This window comes from Eretmochelys imbricata, chromosome 18, assembly GCF_965152235.1.
Source record: "Eretmochelys imbricata isolate rEreImb1 chromosome 18, rEreImb1.hap1, whole genome shotgun sequence".
Classification (NCBI taxonomy): domain Eukaryota; kingdom Metazoa; phylum Chordata; order Testudines; family Cheloniidae; genus Eretmochelys; species Eretmochelys imbricata.
In genome coordinates this window covers 15120550-15135043 of record NC_135589.1, presented here as the reverse complement: position 1 = coordinate 15135043, position 14494 = coordinate 15120550, and the positions used below count along the sequence as shown (strand labels likewise).

The window sequence follows — 14494 nt, the reverse complement described above, 5'->3', positions numbered from 1 at the left end:
TCCTCTACAGCCACGAGGGCTAAAAACTTCTTCAAAAAAACTGGAGTCTCACATAGCCACTTGATTTTAGTAGTTGGGATTTTTTTTTTTAAAGAAAAGTCCCAAATATCGCAATCAAGTCATGATAGCTGGCAATACTGCCAAACCCAGATGAGATGGGCATTTCTGGTGCAGATGTGAGATCAGTGTTTTGGGGGTGGATTTGTTAGGTCTTTGGGGCTGAAAACGCATCTTAGTAGCACAAAGGGTTCCTGTTTGGGGTCTCTGGGTTCTACTAGGATGCCAGTAAAGCAGGGGTATCAAATAAAATAGCCTACACGTCTCATCTGTAACGTGCCCCCATCTTCCCGAGCATGCTTTTTCCAAGCAGAGTGGGATGCATTTCTAGGTAGTTGCTAAAAATAAAAGCCACGCCCAATAGACCACAGTCCTCCCTGCCCCTCTCTGAACCTTTTCCAGTTCCTCTCTATCCTTTCTGGGGCGGGGCAACAAGAATTGGACACAATATTCAACGTGTGGGTGCACCATGGATTTATATAGTGGCATTATGATATTTTCTGTCTTTTTTTTTTGTATCCTTTTACTACTAGTTTCTAACATTCTATTAGCCTGTTTGATCAGTGCTACCCATTGAGCTGAAGTTCTCAGAGAATTGCTGTATCCACAGTGACTCAAAGGTCTCTTTTCCAACCTGATGCTGGGTGCTTGCAGCATACACTTTTAACAGTATGCGCAAACAGTCCATCAGGAGAGCTGCAGAGCAGGTGAGATTGTGATACTAGGAAAGTAGGAGTGGAAATGAAGTGGTTTGCTAGGGTCTTGTGCCGATGAAGCGAAACCTGGATTTTGCTCTCCTAAAGCAAAACCATTATTGGTCATAAGTTTGGAGGGGGCAAGGGACTGGGGAGTGGTGGCTTGGAACATTTCCTCCCCCATCCCCCTGTAATGGGACACTTGTTATCCCTTCTGCTTTGATTATGAGCCTTTGGCACTGGGCCTCCTGGTTCACTGAGGCTGCTCAACTCCCATTCGATTGCATTTGCCCCATCCTGCCATAGGACTCCAATTGCTCGCAATTGCTTATTAACTTTTCATGTGCCCACAATGTGCTAGACACTTGATAGACAAAGGTCCCTGCACTAGCCTGGAGGGTCTATGATCTAATTGATCAGACTGGGGTATGGAGCATGCTTTGATGGGTTTGGGGGAGGGGGGGCAGGTAGAGCAACACAAATGAATGAGGGTACAGTGGAGGTCTTCAGTTGGTACAACTGTCCAACAAGGTTGCAAGACGCTGCCCCAGAGAGCCGATGGGCACTTTTCCTAATGCACCCCATCCTTCCCAGTGCTTCTCTCACCTTCCTCACTGGCTGACATCACCTGCCAGGGCACCGGTATTGGCATCATACCAGGTCCCACTAAAGACTGACCTGCTGGTTAACTCCAGGAGGTTCCTCAGTACTTGCCAGAACAGAAGAGTCAATTGAAATAGGGAAAGGGGAATGGCCCCACCCAGGTATCTGCATTTTAAGCCACCGCCTTAACAAGAAGTGAGTCACTGCAGAAGGCCTCCCTTCCTGGAAAGGGTTAAACCTTGCAGCATGCTTGCTGACAACCAGGCGGATGGCATTTCAGGTTGCTCAGTGCTGTCTCTTAGCTTTAAAACCCCATAGCCAGAGGCCAGATTCATAGTTAAACAATAGCTTGTGCTGAAGAAACTCAAGATGCTTTTAGAGCAAACATGGAGATGGGTTCACAGCAAGGGAACCCGCACAAGCACCAGCCAGACAGCGGAGAGTCACACTCAACATTAAAGGGCGGGGGGTGGGGGAATCCTTTTAAAAGCAGCCTTTACAGATTCCCCTTGAAGCAGTTGTTTGAGCTTTTTTTAAAAAAAGAAAAAGAAAAACCCTCGCAATCTAAAAATATATAATTACACACTGAAGCCTCAATTCACACAATAAAAAACACATGTTCTTGCAGAAAAAGGAACTTGTTCAGATTTAAAGTTTTACTACCGCACACATTAAAATAAATATTGGGAGAGTGGTTTCCAGATTAACTTTCCAGGAACTGAAATTGGGGAGGGGGGGGGGTTGCTATTGCTTTCTTTGGACTGCTGCAAATCTGAGAGAGTTCACGGTTTATTTAGCGCACTTGTTAGGATGGGGGGGGCGGGCGGAGTTGAGACAGTGAAAAGAAGGGACCAGATTCTCCTCTGTTACACCATTAGTGTAAATCAGGAATAAGCCTACTGAGGTTTACCCTGGTTTACACTGTTCTAAGGGGGCTCGGAATCAGTGCGTTTCTTGCAAGATGCCAGGGGGAGGAAGATGGGAGACAGAAGGGAAACAAGGAACAGACAAGAAGCGTAAAATTGATCCATTTCTTCTTGCTCCATTCCCCACAGCGACTACTTCCACCTACCCCATATTTTAGGGAGGATTTTTTTTTAAGAAATTGTTCCTTCCATTAAAAAACCCCGTCGATCTAAGTTTAGCGACCAAAACCATGAAGAAGGAGAAATTACACGGCAAGGAAACTTTTTTTTAGTGAAAGCCCCAAGTTGCCCACAAACTTGTGTGTTTAGCTGGAGCAGAGCTGATGCCTCGCTGGGCAGGAATCTCCCCAGGGCTCATTCCAGCCCCTGGGTGGAGGTCGGGCTAGATGCTGCCCCGCTGAGGGGAAAGCAACAAGTGGAGCAGAGCTGGGGGAAGGAAGGAATAGATCGCTCAAGAGTTGCGAAAGAAGGTTTCACTCCGGAGCGGCGAGGTGCCGTTTACACGCTGCCTGGTCCCTGGCCCGTTTAGCGCAGCCCTCCCCCCAGCGCAGGGGGACGTTGCTGGCCCCGCCGCCGCGTTACCTTGCAGGAGTAAGTGTGATGAACCGGGTCCATGTTCATGATCTCCTCCACCGTGCCCGTCAGCACCACGTTGGCCTCTTCCTCTCTCCTCTCCAACTCCGGCTCGGGACAGCTGCCCGAGCAGCCCCCCAGCCCCACGGCCAACAGCGCCAGCGCCCAGGCGGAGAGCCCCGCAGCCCCGCTCCGCCTGCCCCCCATCGCCGCACAAAAGAAACCGAAGCGGCTCATCCAGCGGCGAACAAAACCCTCTTCTTCCCCCAAGGAGTCACCCAAACTGCACCGGGGCGAACAAAGCCGCCCCGCTCGCCGCAGCCCGGGCGCGCCCAAGGGAGGTTACTTGGGCTCCAGCGTGGGGAGAAGGAAAGGGGGGGGGGACACCCCAACGGGGAGTGCTTTTTTTTTCTCCTTTCCCCCAGCTCTGATCAGGGAGAAATGCTCCTGCTCCTTCTCCCTGCGCCCGGCTGAGAAAGGCTGGAGATTTGCATGCAATCTGAATTGCTGATAAGCGGGGGGGGGGGGAGATAGAGAGAGAAAGAGGAGGGCTGGCAAAACAGCCCTGACTGCCTGGTCGTCTCTTCTCTTATTGCAGGGCTGGCGAGAAACGCCACCCCCAGGAAATACACTCCCATCAGGTTAATGGATAATCAGGACTCCAACGTGCTCGGACTTTTAAAGGTGCAGGGAAGTGGCAGCTTTTACGTCCTTCCTTTTCCCTCTCTTGGTTTAGTGACACTTGGCCCCCGTCTCCCAACTGTGCCCCTAGGGTTTGCCTGCTCCCCCCCCGCCCAAGTCACGTTCACCCTAAGTAGGCAAAGTGAAGATTTTAGCTGCACATTGGCCCGAGCCCTCTCTGGCGCCCACTTCCAGGAGGCTGTATCTGCCTGACTCCCCCACAGGGTCAGGGAGAGACAGACTCGCACTTGGTAACTGGCACAAAAACGCTGTCACTCATTAACACAGCCACTCACACGCTCTTTCCATTCACCTGGGGCCCCAGAGAGGGACTTCCTCCTCCCACTTGAGCTAATAATAATATTTGGATCTGACCTTTCTGATGAAGGGTAGTAGGAATTTGCATGTGTATGGAACTGGTTTTCATCAGCCCATTTCCAAATGCCTTTCAAATGTAGATTAGCCTGATGATGATGATGATGATAATGATGATTAATATTGTACAGAGGCGGGTGGGGAAACTGAGGTGGTTCCTGGCCTGGTGTTCAAAGGCACTCCAGGTGCTGGGCCCCTGTGAAAATGAGACCGCAAGTGATTTGTCCAGCATTGCGCAAAAAGGCAGTGGCCTAATAAAGCGCAAATCCCAGGTCTTCTGAAACCCACTCTGTTGCTCTAACCCCTAGAAAGTCCCTGGTCTGGTGGGATGGTTTGGGTTTACCCCTCGAGTATTCTCTGTTCTGACCTTCTGCCCTGGCTTTCTCCATGGATTAGACAGCAATTTTTCCAGATGTCCTTAGCAATTATTGCAAATATAAAATGAAAAGTTAAGTGGCACCAGGGGAGGGATGTTGTTTCTTTCCTTCATAAATTAGCCATCCCCGGGGTGTTTTACAAGAGTATTTCACTCACTGGCCCTAAACAAGTCATGCTGGTGACCTAAGGGCAAGGAGGTAAATTATTGAAGATTGGGTGGACTCACAACCAAGTCAATACTGTGGGGGGAAGGGAAGGCAGTCAAAAATTGACATGCCAAATTCAATAAAAATCAGTGGACTGAATTGTTAAGAAATTTCAAGCCCACTTTGAAAATTCCAAGCCCCCCCTTCTTTCCTGGAGGCTTCATGCAATTCTGTTTACGCTACGTACATCTGAAATGTTATATGTATTGATTGTTGTTTTTTTCCCCCCTTTCCCTTGAATGTAAACAAAATTTAACCAAAGAGCCAGCAATGTAACAGTCAAACTTAAAACAAAAATTAAGTAAATTAATTAATTAAATTAAAGTTTTTAAAAACTAAGACCCTATCCTAAGTAAAGTTTTTACCCTGAAAAGGGACAAGTGCCAGAGATTCCATTTGGCCTAGGTCCTCAAAGTTATTCAGGCACCTAACTCCCATTGAAATCCTATGGAATCAATGGGAATTTGGCACCTAAATACCTTTGAGGATTTTGGCCTTGGCTACTTCCCCTGTTAAAACCTTAAAATCAATAGGTTACTCTCACAGAAGGAGCAGATCTAGGTTCCGTTTTATTCACAGCATCAGTGTTTGGGGAAGGATCGAATAACACAATTCCACATTTGGCCATTGTCTAGAAAAAAAAACTCACACATAAGGCCAGATTCTCCGAAGTGAAAGTGGCTTCCACTGTGACACTTGTGGAAAGGTTTTCTAAAGGGCCCAGCCCATAATGCGGTCAACTTTTTTGAAACTCTGCATCCAACTGTGGATGCCTAGAGCTTCTGAAAATTCTGACCATAGCATATCCTGCTGTTGTACACACCTGAACCTTGATCCTCCAGTGACCTTCATGCAAGACATAAGGAACCCATTGTGTTGACATGAAGCGCACCAACAGTCTCAGATTTCCATCCTGCACCAACTGCAAAGCTAATAATACGGTTACTAAATTTGTTGGTTTTTTTCCATCACAATATTCATCCCCCATGAATTGGTTTATATCATCAAAGCACTGTGCAAACACTAAAGGCCTGAAAAGCAGGTCCTAATTGACTAATTTGTCACTTCATCCTAATGCAAGGCAACAGCAATGGCTCACTTGGGTCTAAGAAAATTCTGCTCCATTCTGACAAGCCACACATTTGCTCCAACCGGCTAAGAGAATTCTCACAGCAAAGTCTCCTTTTGTATATGCTTAAAGTTAAGCATGTGCTTGAGGGCTTTGCTGGATCAGGTCCAAAACACTAAGCCCTCTGCACAATCAAGCCCCAAGACCCAAAATGCTTTTTCTCATCCCATTTGGGCTTGCACCAGAATCCTACATTTGGTAACATTGAGATCCAGATCCAATCTTAGCAACTAAATGATTTTACATGAGATCTTTCCTGTCCCACAAGCAAAAGAAGACAGAAGTGAACTGCTGACTTGGTAAGTGATGTAGGGTGGAAGGCTTGGGTTTTGTGGAACTTTGGTCCACCTTCTGTGGGGTGAGGGGCTGTATAGTTTGGATGGCTTCAGTGGAAGGGGAACTAGTCTGCCCAGGAATAGGCTGATGAGAGTGGGTCAGGAGGGTGAACAAAAGAGAAGGATAAAAAGAGGCAAGATATGAGCACTCGGCACAAATTCCCGATGTTGAGCACAGAAGTAATCAAGGAACCAAAGGACATGGAGAGAAGAAATTCTCTAATTGCCGACACACCAGTGCTAGGAGCCCAGGTGGCAAACAAGAGGAATTGGAATTGCTTATTTCTGAGCATAAATTCAACCTAGTTGGTATTACAGAATACCCTAGTGGGAGGATTCCCATGATTGGAATGTTAAAAATCAGTGGTTGTAACCTATTTAGGAAGGACTGAGTTGGCAAAAGGAGAGGGAGAGTGGCCCTCCATGCCAAAAATGGCATTACCCAGTGGTGCTGGAACTAGAGCTGCTGGGGGTGCTGCTACACCCCGAGACTTGAAGTAGTGAAAACAAAACACCAAATTCATGGTTTCCATCATCAGCCCCCCCGCTACAAAATTTATTCCAGCACCCCTGGCATTACCTGTTTCCAAGTCACTGATAACCCAGAAAAAAATTATGTTGAATGCTTATGGATCAATGTCCTAACAGATAAAGTACAAGACGGGGTATGAGTTGGGGTCTGCTACAGACCACCAAATCACTCTAGGGAACAAGACGACAGACTCTTTATGCACCTATCTATAATGTGTAGGGAAAAAAAGCTGTGTGATCAAGGGGATTTCAATGTGAGTGACACATGCTGGAGGTTTCATGCATCCAGTACTAACACATCCTTGGAATTTCTGTACATCATAGAGGACAAGTTCCTAACTCAAAGAGTCTTGCATTCCACACGGGAATTCTGTAGTAGACCCTGTTGTGACAGATATAGAGGAACTGATCAAAGAACTAAAAATTAATTGTAGTTTAGGTACAAGTGATCTTGACTTGATCACATTTATAATGTGGAAACAGAATAAAGTCCGTACCAGTGATAAATATACTTGCCGCTTTAAAGGGCCAATTTCATAAAGCTGAAAACAATCATGAGCCAGATCAACTGGGAGGAAGAATTTAATCAGGAAAATGTGAATGACAATTGGGAATTGTTTATGAACACTTTATTAGATGTCCAAAGAGCCATAATCAAGGAGCCGGATAAAACACCAGCTTGATTTAGAGGGAAACTGAAGGCAGTTATAAAAAAATTAAAAATAATACATAACAAATGGAAGAAAGGGGAAGTTGATAGTAATGAATATAAATCAGAAGCTCAGAATTGTAGAAAATTGATAAGGGAAGCAAAGGGACACAAGACGAAATCTATGACCAGCAGAGTTAAGGACAATAAGAAGGAGTTTCTTAAGAATATTAGAAACAAAAAGAACACTAACAATGACATTGATCCATTATTAGATGGAAATGGTAGAATTATCAATAATAAGCAGAAAAGGCTGAAGTGTAAAATACATATTTTGGTCTCTATTTAGGAAAAATAGATAATGTAGTCATGTCAAAGATTCATAGAAATGTATGTCTGGGTGGGAACCCCAAGAGGTCATGAAGTCCAGCCCCTTGTGCTGAGGAAGGACCAAATAAACCTAGACCATCCCTGAAAGGTGTTTGTCCGGCCTGTTCTTAAAAATCTCAGTGATGGGGACTCCACAACCTCCCTTGGAAGTCTATTCCAGAGCTTAACTAGCCTTAGAATTAGAAAGTTCTTCTAACATCTAATCTAAATCTAACCTGCAGATTAACCACATTACTTCTTGTTCTTCCTTCAACAGACATGGAGAACAATTGATCACCATTCTCTTTAAAACAGGCCTTAATATATTTGAAGATTGTTATCAGATCCCCCTTCAATCTTCTTCTCTCAAGATTAAACATACCCCATTTTGTTAACCTGACCTCTGAGGAAAGGTTTTCTAAACCTTTTCTTATGTCTGTTGCTCTCTGCTGGACTCTCTCCAATTGGCCACATCTTTCCTAAAGTGTGGAACCCAGAACTGGATGCTGTACTTCGGCTGAGGCCTCACCTGTGCTGAGTGGAGCAAGACAATTACCTCCGGTGACTTACATATGATATGCCTGTTAACACAGCACTTAGTGTTGGCCTTTTCTGCAGCTGCATCACACTGTTGACTCGTATTGAATTTGTGACCCACTATGACCCCCAGATCCTTTTCAGAACTGCTACTACCTAGCCAGTTGTTCACCATTTTGTAGCTGTGCATTTGATTTTTCCTTCCTAAGTGTAGCACTTTGCACTTGTCTTTCATCTTGTTGATTTCAGCCCAATTCTCTAATTTGTCAAGGTTGTTTTGAATTCTACATATTATAACACTCTATTTTTCTAATATCTCAAGAGGATGTTAAACAGCAGCTACTAAAGTCAGATGTTTTAAAATCAGCAGGTCCAGAGAACCTTCATCCAAGGGTTTTAAAAGAGCTGGCTGAGAAGCTCACTGAACCATTAATATTGATTTTCAAAAAGCCTTGGAGCAGTGCAGAGATTCCAGAAGGCTGGAAGAAAGCTAATGCTGTGCCAAATATTTAAAGAGGATAAACGGGATGACCAGGGTAATTATAGGCCTGTCCGTCTGACATCTATTGGAGTCAAGGTAATAGAGTGGCTCGTACAGGACTCAATTAATAAGGAATTAAAGGAGGGTAATGTAATTAATGCCAAGCAACATGGGTTTATGGAAAATAGATCCTGTCAAACTTACCAGATATCTTTTTTTTAAATGAGATTACAAGTTTGCTTGACAAAGGTAATAGTGTTGATGTAATATACTTAGGCATATGGCCTTCAATGTGGTACTGCATGACATTTTGATTAAAAAAACTAGAAAGATATGCAACTAACATGGCACCCATTAAATGGACTGACAGCTGGCTAACTGATAGGTCTCAAATTGTAATTGTAAATGAGCAATCATTATCAAACATGTATGTTTCTAGTGAGGTCCCGCAGGGATCAGTTCTTGGCCCTATGCTATTTGACATTTTTATTAATGACTTGGAAGAAAACAACATTGCAAGCTATATCCGTGACAGATGACACAAAAATTGGGGGAGTGGTAAGTAATAAAGAGGACAAATCACTGCTACAGAGCAATCCGGACGGCTTGGTAAGCCAGGCACAAGCAATCAGTGTGTGTTTTAGTATGGTTAAATGTAAATGTGGACATCTAGGAACAAAGAATGTCGGCCATACTTACACGATGGGGGACTCTATCCTGGGAAGCAGGGACTCTGAAAAAGATTTGGGGGTCATGGCGGGTATTCAGCTAAACATGAGCTCCTAGTGCAATGCTAAGATGTAGTCAAAAGGGCTAAGGCGATCCGTGGATGCATAAGCAGCTGAATCTCGAGTAGGGGTAGAGAGGTTATTTGACTTCTGCATTTGGCACTGGCTTGATTACAGCCTATAAGTACCTACATGGGGAAGAAATATTTAGTAAAGTGCTCTTCAATCTAGCAGAGAAAGGTCTAACACGAGCCAATGGCTGGAAGTTGAAACTAGACAAATTCAGACTGGAAATAAGGTGTTGATTGTTAACAGTGAGGATAATTAACCAGTGGAACAATCTACCAAGGGTCATGGTGGATTCTTCGTCACTGAATATGTTAAAAATCAAGAGTGAATGTGTTTTCTAAAAGCTCTGCTCTAGGAATTATTTTGGGGAAGTTCTCTGGCCTGTGTTCTACAGGAGGTCAGACTAGATGATCACAATGGTACCTTCTGGCCTTGGAATCTATTAAACCAGCTCCAGCTCCCTACAGGGCTAAAAGGAAACATTTGGGGGCAGACCATTATCTGGTATAAAACAATGGAGCTGTGACAATTTGCCCCCAGGATCCGACAATGTTGGGAATCTTTGGGTCTGTATTTTATAACTTAGCACACTCCAATTCTAATCTACTTTACACACAGCTTCTGCGGATATCTCTGAGATTTCCCTGCAAACCAGTCTTCGCTCCTGTGTGGAGGGGAAAGTTGTTCCTAAACAACAAAGGGCCAAGTTAATGGTTAGGATGGGAAGAATGCATTGTTAGCCTAGAGCGAAGTTGAACCTGCAGAATCATCAGCATTGTTAGTCAAGGTCTAGCACAAAGGACATCTTTATTACATCGCAGCCACTGTAAACTCAGGCAATCAGCTAAAAATATTTCAGTGCCTGGCAGATTATTTTGTTATTTTAATTATTAATTTGTATTGTATCTTTGAGCACAGTTCAGTGGTAAATTCTGGAAACAACCTCCACTCTGGGGTGGAAAAGACAAGGCTGTACTATGCTTCCAGTGCTTTGCAAAGCGGAGAAGAGGAATTGTTTACTCTTTATTTATTTTAATTTCTATTTATCATTTGTCGCCCGTCCCCATCTGTTTTCAAGGCTGTTACAAGGAAAATGGATTTAACGAGCTTTTCTGTGCAATGGCCTTTGCTTGGTTAGCTCTTTCAAATCAATTGACTTGCTTTTGGAGGCTGTCTGATGGAGCGGACTATACCGGTTATTGTTTGTTTTCTTTGATCCTGTTTGCTTATTGAAAGAATAAAGTCAAACATATTACAGCACCTCATGTAATGATTACAGGCTTCGGAGCAGATCTTGCATCACAGACAGGTATTGGTCTGATCCAGAATAGTACTGAGTATCCACAACTCCTATTAAAGTGGAGGAGAAATATAGCTCTTCCGTCTCTCTCAGGATCAGGCCCATAATTCCATGACAGATCCACAGCTGGCAGCAAACGTCAGCCTAAAAAAAATACTCCTCCCTTAACTGGGTTGTGGGGGAATCGTTTCATCCTGGAGGCGGCTCTAAGGAGGCCGATTGTTCAGAGAGAGACTGTCAGGTGGTTTGTAAGAACAACCAGAAAATGAAACTGACCATATGCAGACATGAAACGGACTATTCTACCGCTTACATCGGGCCATTACACTCAGCAGGACCAGGATTTCATCCAGTGTCCAAGCTTACTCAAGTTCAGACACTAACCCAAGAGCACCCATGGTAAAAGGGGTTTTTAAAGGAACACCATCACCTTAAAATCTCCCCCTTTAAAAACCAAATTGGGTTAAAGGTAGTTTTCGATGCTACAGCTTCCAGGCAGACCCCCCCACCCCTGCCACTATTTATGCTACTTGCAAAAATATTTCTACCTTTCCTATTGTGGTGGAAAACACCCGCCCAGACAAAAGGGGAAACTGACTAAGGCTCCGTCTACACGAGCTAGGGGTGCGACTCCCTGCCTGCGTAGAGGTCCTCGCACTAGATCTCATCTGAGCTAGTGCGCTAAACACGGTCATGTGGCCGCAGTAGCACACGTTAGCAGCCCCGTGTACGTACCCACGGGGTTCTGGTGGGTTTGTACTCAGGGCTGCTAGCAAGGTGCTGCTGCTGCCCATGCCATTGTGGCTACACTGTTATTTTTAGCAGCACTAGCTTGAAGAGAGCTAGCAGGAGTGTGTCTGCCGGAGCTGGGGCAAGCCCCTCTTGTTCGTAGCGGACGTGTAGCTGTAACACAAGAACGAGGGGTCACCAAATGAAATTGATAGACAGCAGCTTTAAAACAAACAAAAGGAAGTATTTTTTGCCACACAACGGAGTGTCAACCTGGTGGCACTCTTTGCCAGAGGAGGTTGTGAAGGCCAAGACGATAACAGGGGTCAACAAAGAACTAGATAAGTTCCTGGAGGATAGGACCATCAATGGCTATTAGCGAGGATGGGCAGGGATGGTGGACCTAGCCTCTGTTTGTCCGAAGCTGGGAATGGGCAACAGGCAGTGGTGAGCTGGAGCCGGTTCACACAGGTTCGCGCAAACCGGTTGTTAAATTTTGAAGCCGGTTTAGAACCAGTTGTTAAAGAATACAAGGAACCAGACAGTGTGCTGTGAGGCAACTAGAAAGCTTTTGAACACTGTAACAAGAAAACACTTAAGCACATGGTTAACTTTAGGCAATTTTTACTCACCCGGTGGCACTCCGGGTCTTCGGGGGTGGGTCCTTCAGTGCCGCCGAAGACCCGGAGCGAGTGAAGGAACCGGTTCTTCACCTTTTGGCAGCTCATCACTGGTGACAGGGGATGGATCCCTCGATGACTACCTGTTCATTCTCTCTGGGGCACCTGGCACTGGCCCACAGGATACTGGGCTAGATGGACCTTTGGTCTGACCCAATATGGCCATTCTTATGTTCTAACACACTCGCTCAGATGAGAACTAACACGAGTATATCTGTGTGGACTGCGTGACCTGGGCATCGCACCCCTAGCTCCCACAGTAGACACTGCATTACTTACTGATTATACAAGGTGAGAACATTGAAACTGACTATACACCAAGTTGAATGCACAATGTAAATAAATTACCTGACAAAATACGTACATCATTGTTTTTCCTCCAGGCTCCTTCAGGGGGTGCTGGGGGTCACATTTCCAAGATTCTCTATGTAATCACAAGGGCTAGAAAAACATTTTTTTCATTGAAAACTGTGATTCTCCCACTCAGTTGACTCCAGGTGGTGGAGCTTTCAAAAGAAAAAGAACCCCACCAAACATCGGGAAACCCATGATAAAGCTGTGAGAGTTAGGCATGTGTGTTAGCAGAGCTGCCAACTTTGAGCACATGAATAGTGACATCAGTGGGATTTCTCACATGCTTAAAGCTAACCACCTGCATTAAGCTGTGCAGGATCAGAGCCTTTCATGTTACCCTGAGCAACTGCCGTTATAAAATTTCTGACAGAAGTACAAGTTTTAAGCTGACAATGTCCCGGGAAAATCCTTCCCGTTTTAACAACTGGTAATGCAGCTGAGGAAGCTTGTTTTAAATTACCTGACATGTCAGACAAGTGCCTGTTTCCAGATCTTTTTCAGTGAAAATTAAATGTCAGACGCCCTGATGTTCCACTCAGCAGCTTCACGCCAGAGTAGCTCTGACCTTGGACAGTGAAACTCTTTCTCTTACAGAAATCTAGTGATGTAGCGTTAGGCCAACTCACAAGTGACCAGTGATCGCGAGTGCCTCAATTTTCAGGTGCCCAACCTCAGACACCTCAAAGGCCCTGATTTTCAGAGAACAGCACTCAGTGCATTCTGAATATCGGGCGTGTGTCATGTTGGACACCTGAAAAATCGAGGCACTCAAAATCACTAGTCACTAGGGCAAATATTGGTCTAAATCGCAGACTGCCTCATTTTCCCCATCTGTAAAATGGGAGAGTAGAATTTTCCATTCGCACTGACGTAGCTCTGGGAACTGGCCAAGGACAAGGCACTGGGGGATATGGGTATGTCTACACTGCAGCTGGGAACAAGCCTCCCAGTCCCAGTAGTCAGACTCATACTAGTGGGGCTCAAGCTAGGACTTTGTTGCTCAGACTGGAGCTTAAAATCCCAAGCCGTAACATCCACACTACTATTTTTAGCGTGCTAGTACTCGTCTGTCTACCTGGGCTCTGAGGTTCACTCCCAGCCGCAGGCTAAACACACCCACAGATGCCCTATGCATAATGCCCTGAGCAGATCCCCTCTAGATTCTGAAGCCAGGCTTTGGAGCAGAGACTCTGCTCCCAGAGAGTCCATCTCAGGTTTCACACCGAGCCCAGTGCATGCCGGGGCAGGACTTTGGGAATTTTGCAGTGCTGTGTGGATACCCCTGCAGTGCAAAAAGGCAGAAGAAAGTTTATAGTTGGGTTCCTCTCGCTATCAAATCACAGAACCTTGATTCAATGACCTCCCACTAACTGGGCCTGGAACAGGGGTTACGGTTGGGTGCATACGTCCCTGCTTCATCTGTCACACCTGGTCCAATCACTGGTATCAAAAACCTGCTTTCAGCCCATTTCAATATACCCTTGTCTGAATGTGGGCCTGATTCTCCTCCCACCTGCCCTGGTGTAGATCAGAAATACACCCCCACTGCAGCGTAAATGAGACTACAACCACAATTTCCTCCTTCCACAGAAAGTCCTTGACTTCTTCACAACGTGCCGACGTCCTTAGCTCACGGGGCTTTTTTCCACTCACGCTCCACAACTCTGATAAGCTTTAAGAGATGTTTAATGTGAGGGTTTTTTTGCCCTCTCTTTTCTCTTTTAAGTTAATCCCTCTTGGTGGTTTCTGACATTGTCAAATGGCTTTTGTGTACTGTCAGAAAACCTCTTGATGTAGCTACACAGCAGCTGCTAACAAGTTGCCCCTGGGATCCTACATCTAAGTAGGCTGTCTGCCTGCATAACCATTTCCAAATAAGTACATCTATTAATGAGATCTCAGTGGGAGGTGGGCTGGGAGAGCCAGGGAGCAGCTCTCTGTCAGGCAACCTGCAGGGAGTGGGGGCATCTGTTTCACCACTGCTCACTCTGATGGTGGGGTTGGGTTTTTCCCCCACTCATTTTTCTAGCCAACAAGCTTCTGGCCCTGCCTCTGAGCTGGGCTCAGCCAAGTGATGGCAGGCGCAAGCCAACACAACCTGGAGCCTGC

At 45.5% G+C, this 14494-nt stretch overlaps 1 protein-coding gene across 1 annotated transcript in view; it reads right to left on the bottom strand.

The window, feature by feature from the left end:
* Window positions 1-3091, bottom strand: part of AGRN (agrin) — a 221439-nt gene extending 218348 nt beyond the window's left edge. The window contains exon 1 of the mRNA XM_077837287.1: window positions 2864-3091. Within this exon, the coding sequence (XP_077693413.1) occupies window positions 2864-3091 (228 nt within the window). The remainder of the gene's footprint in view (window positions 1-2863) is intronic.
* Between the last annotated feature and the right edge of the window lie 11403 nt (window positions 3092-14494).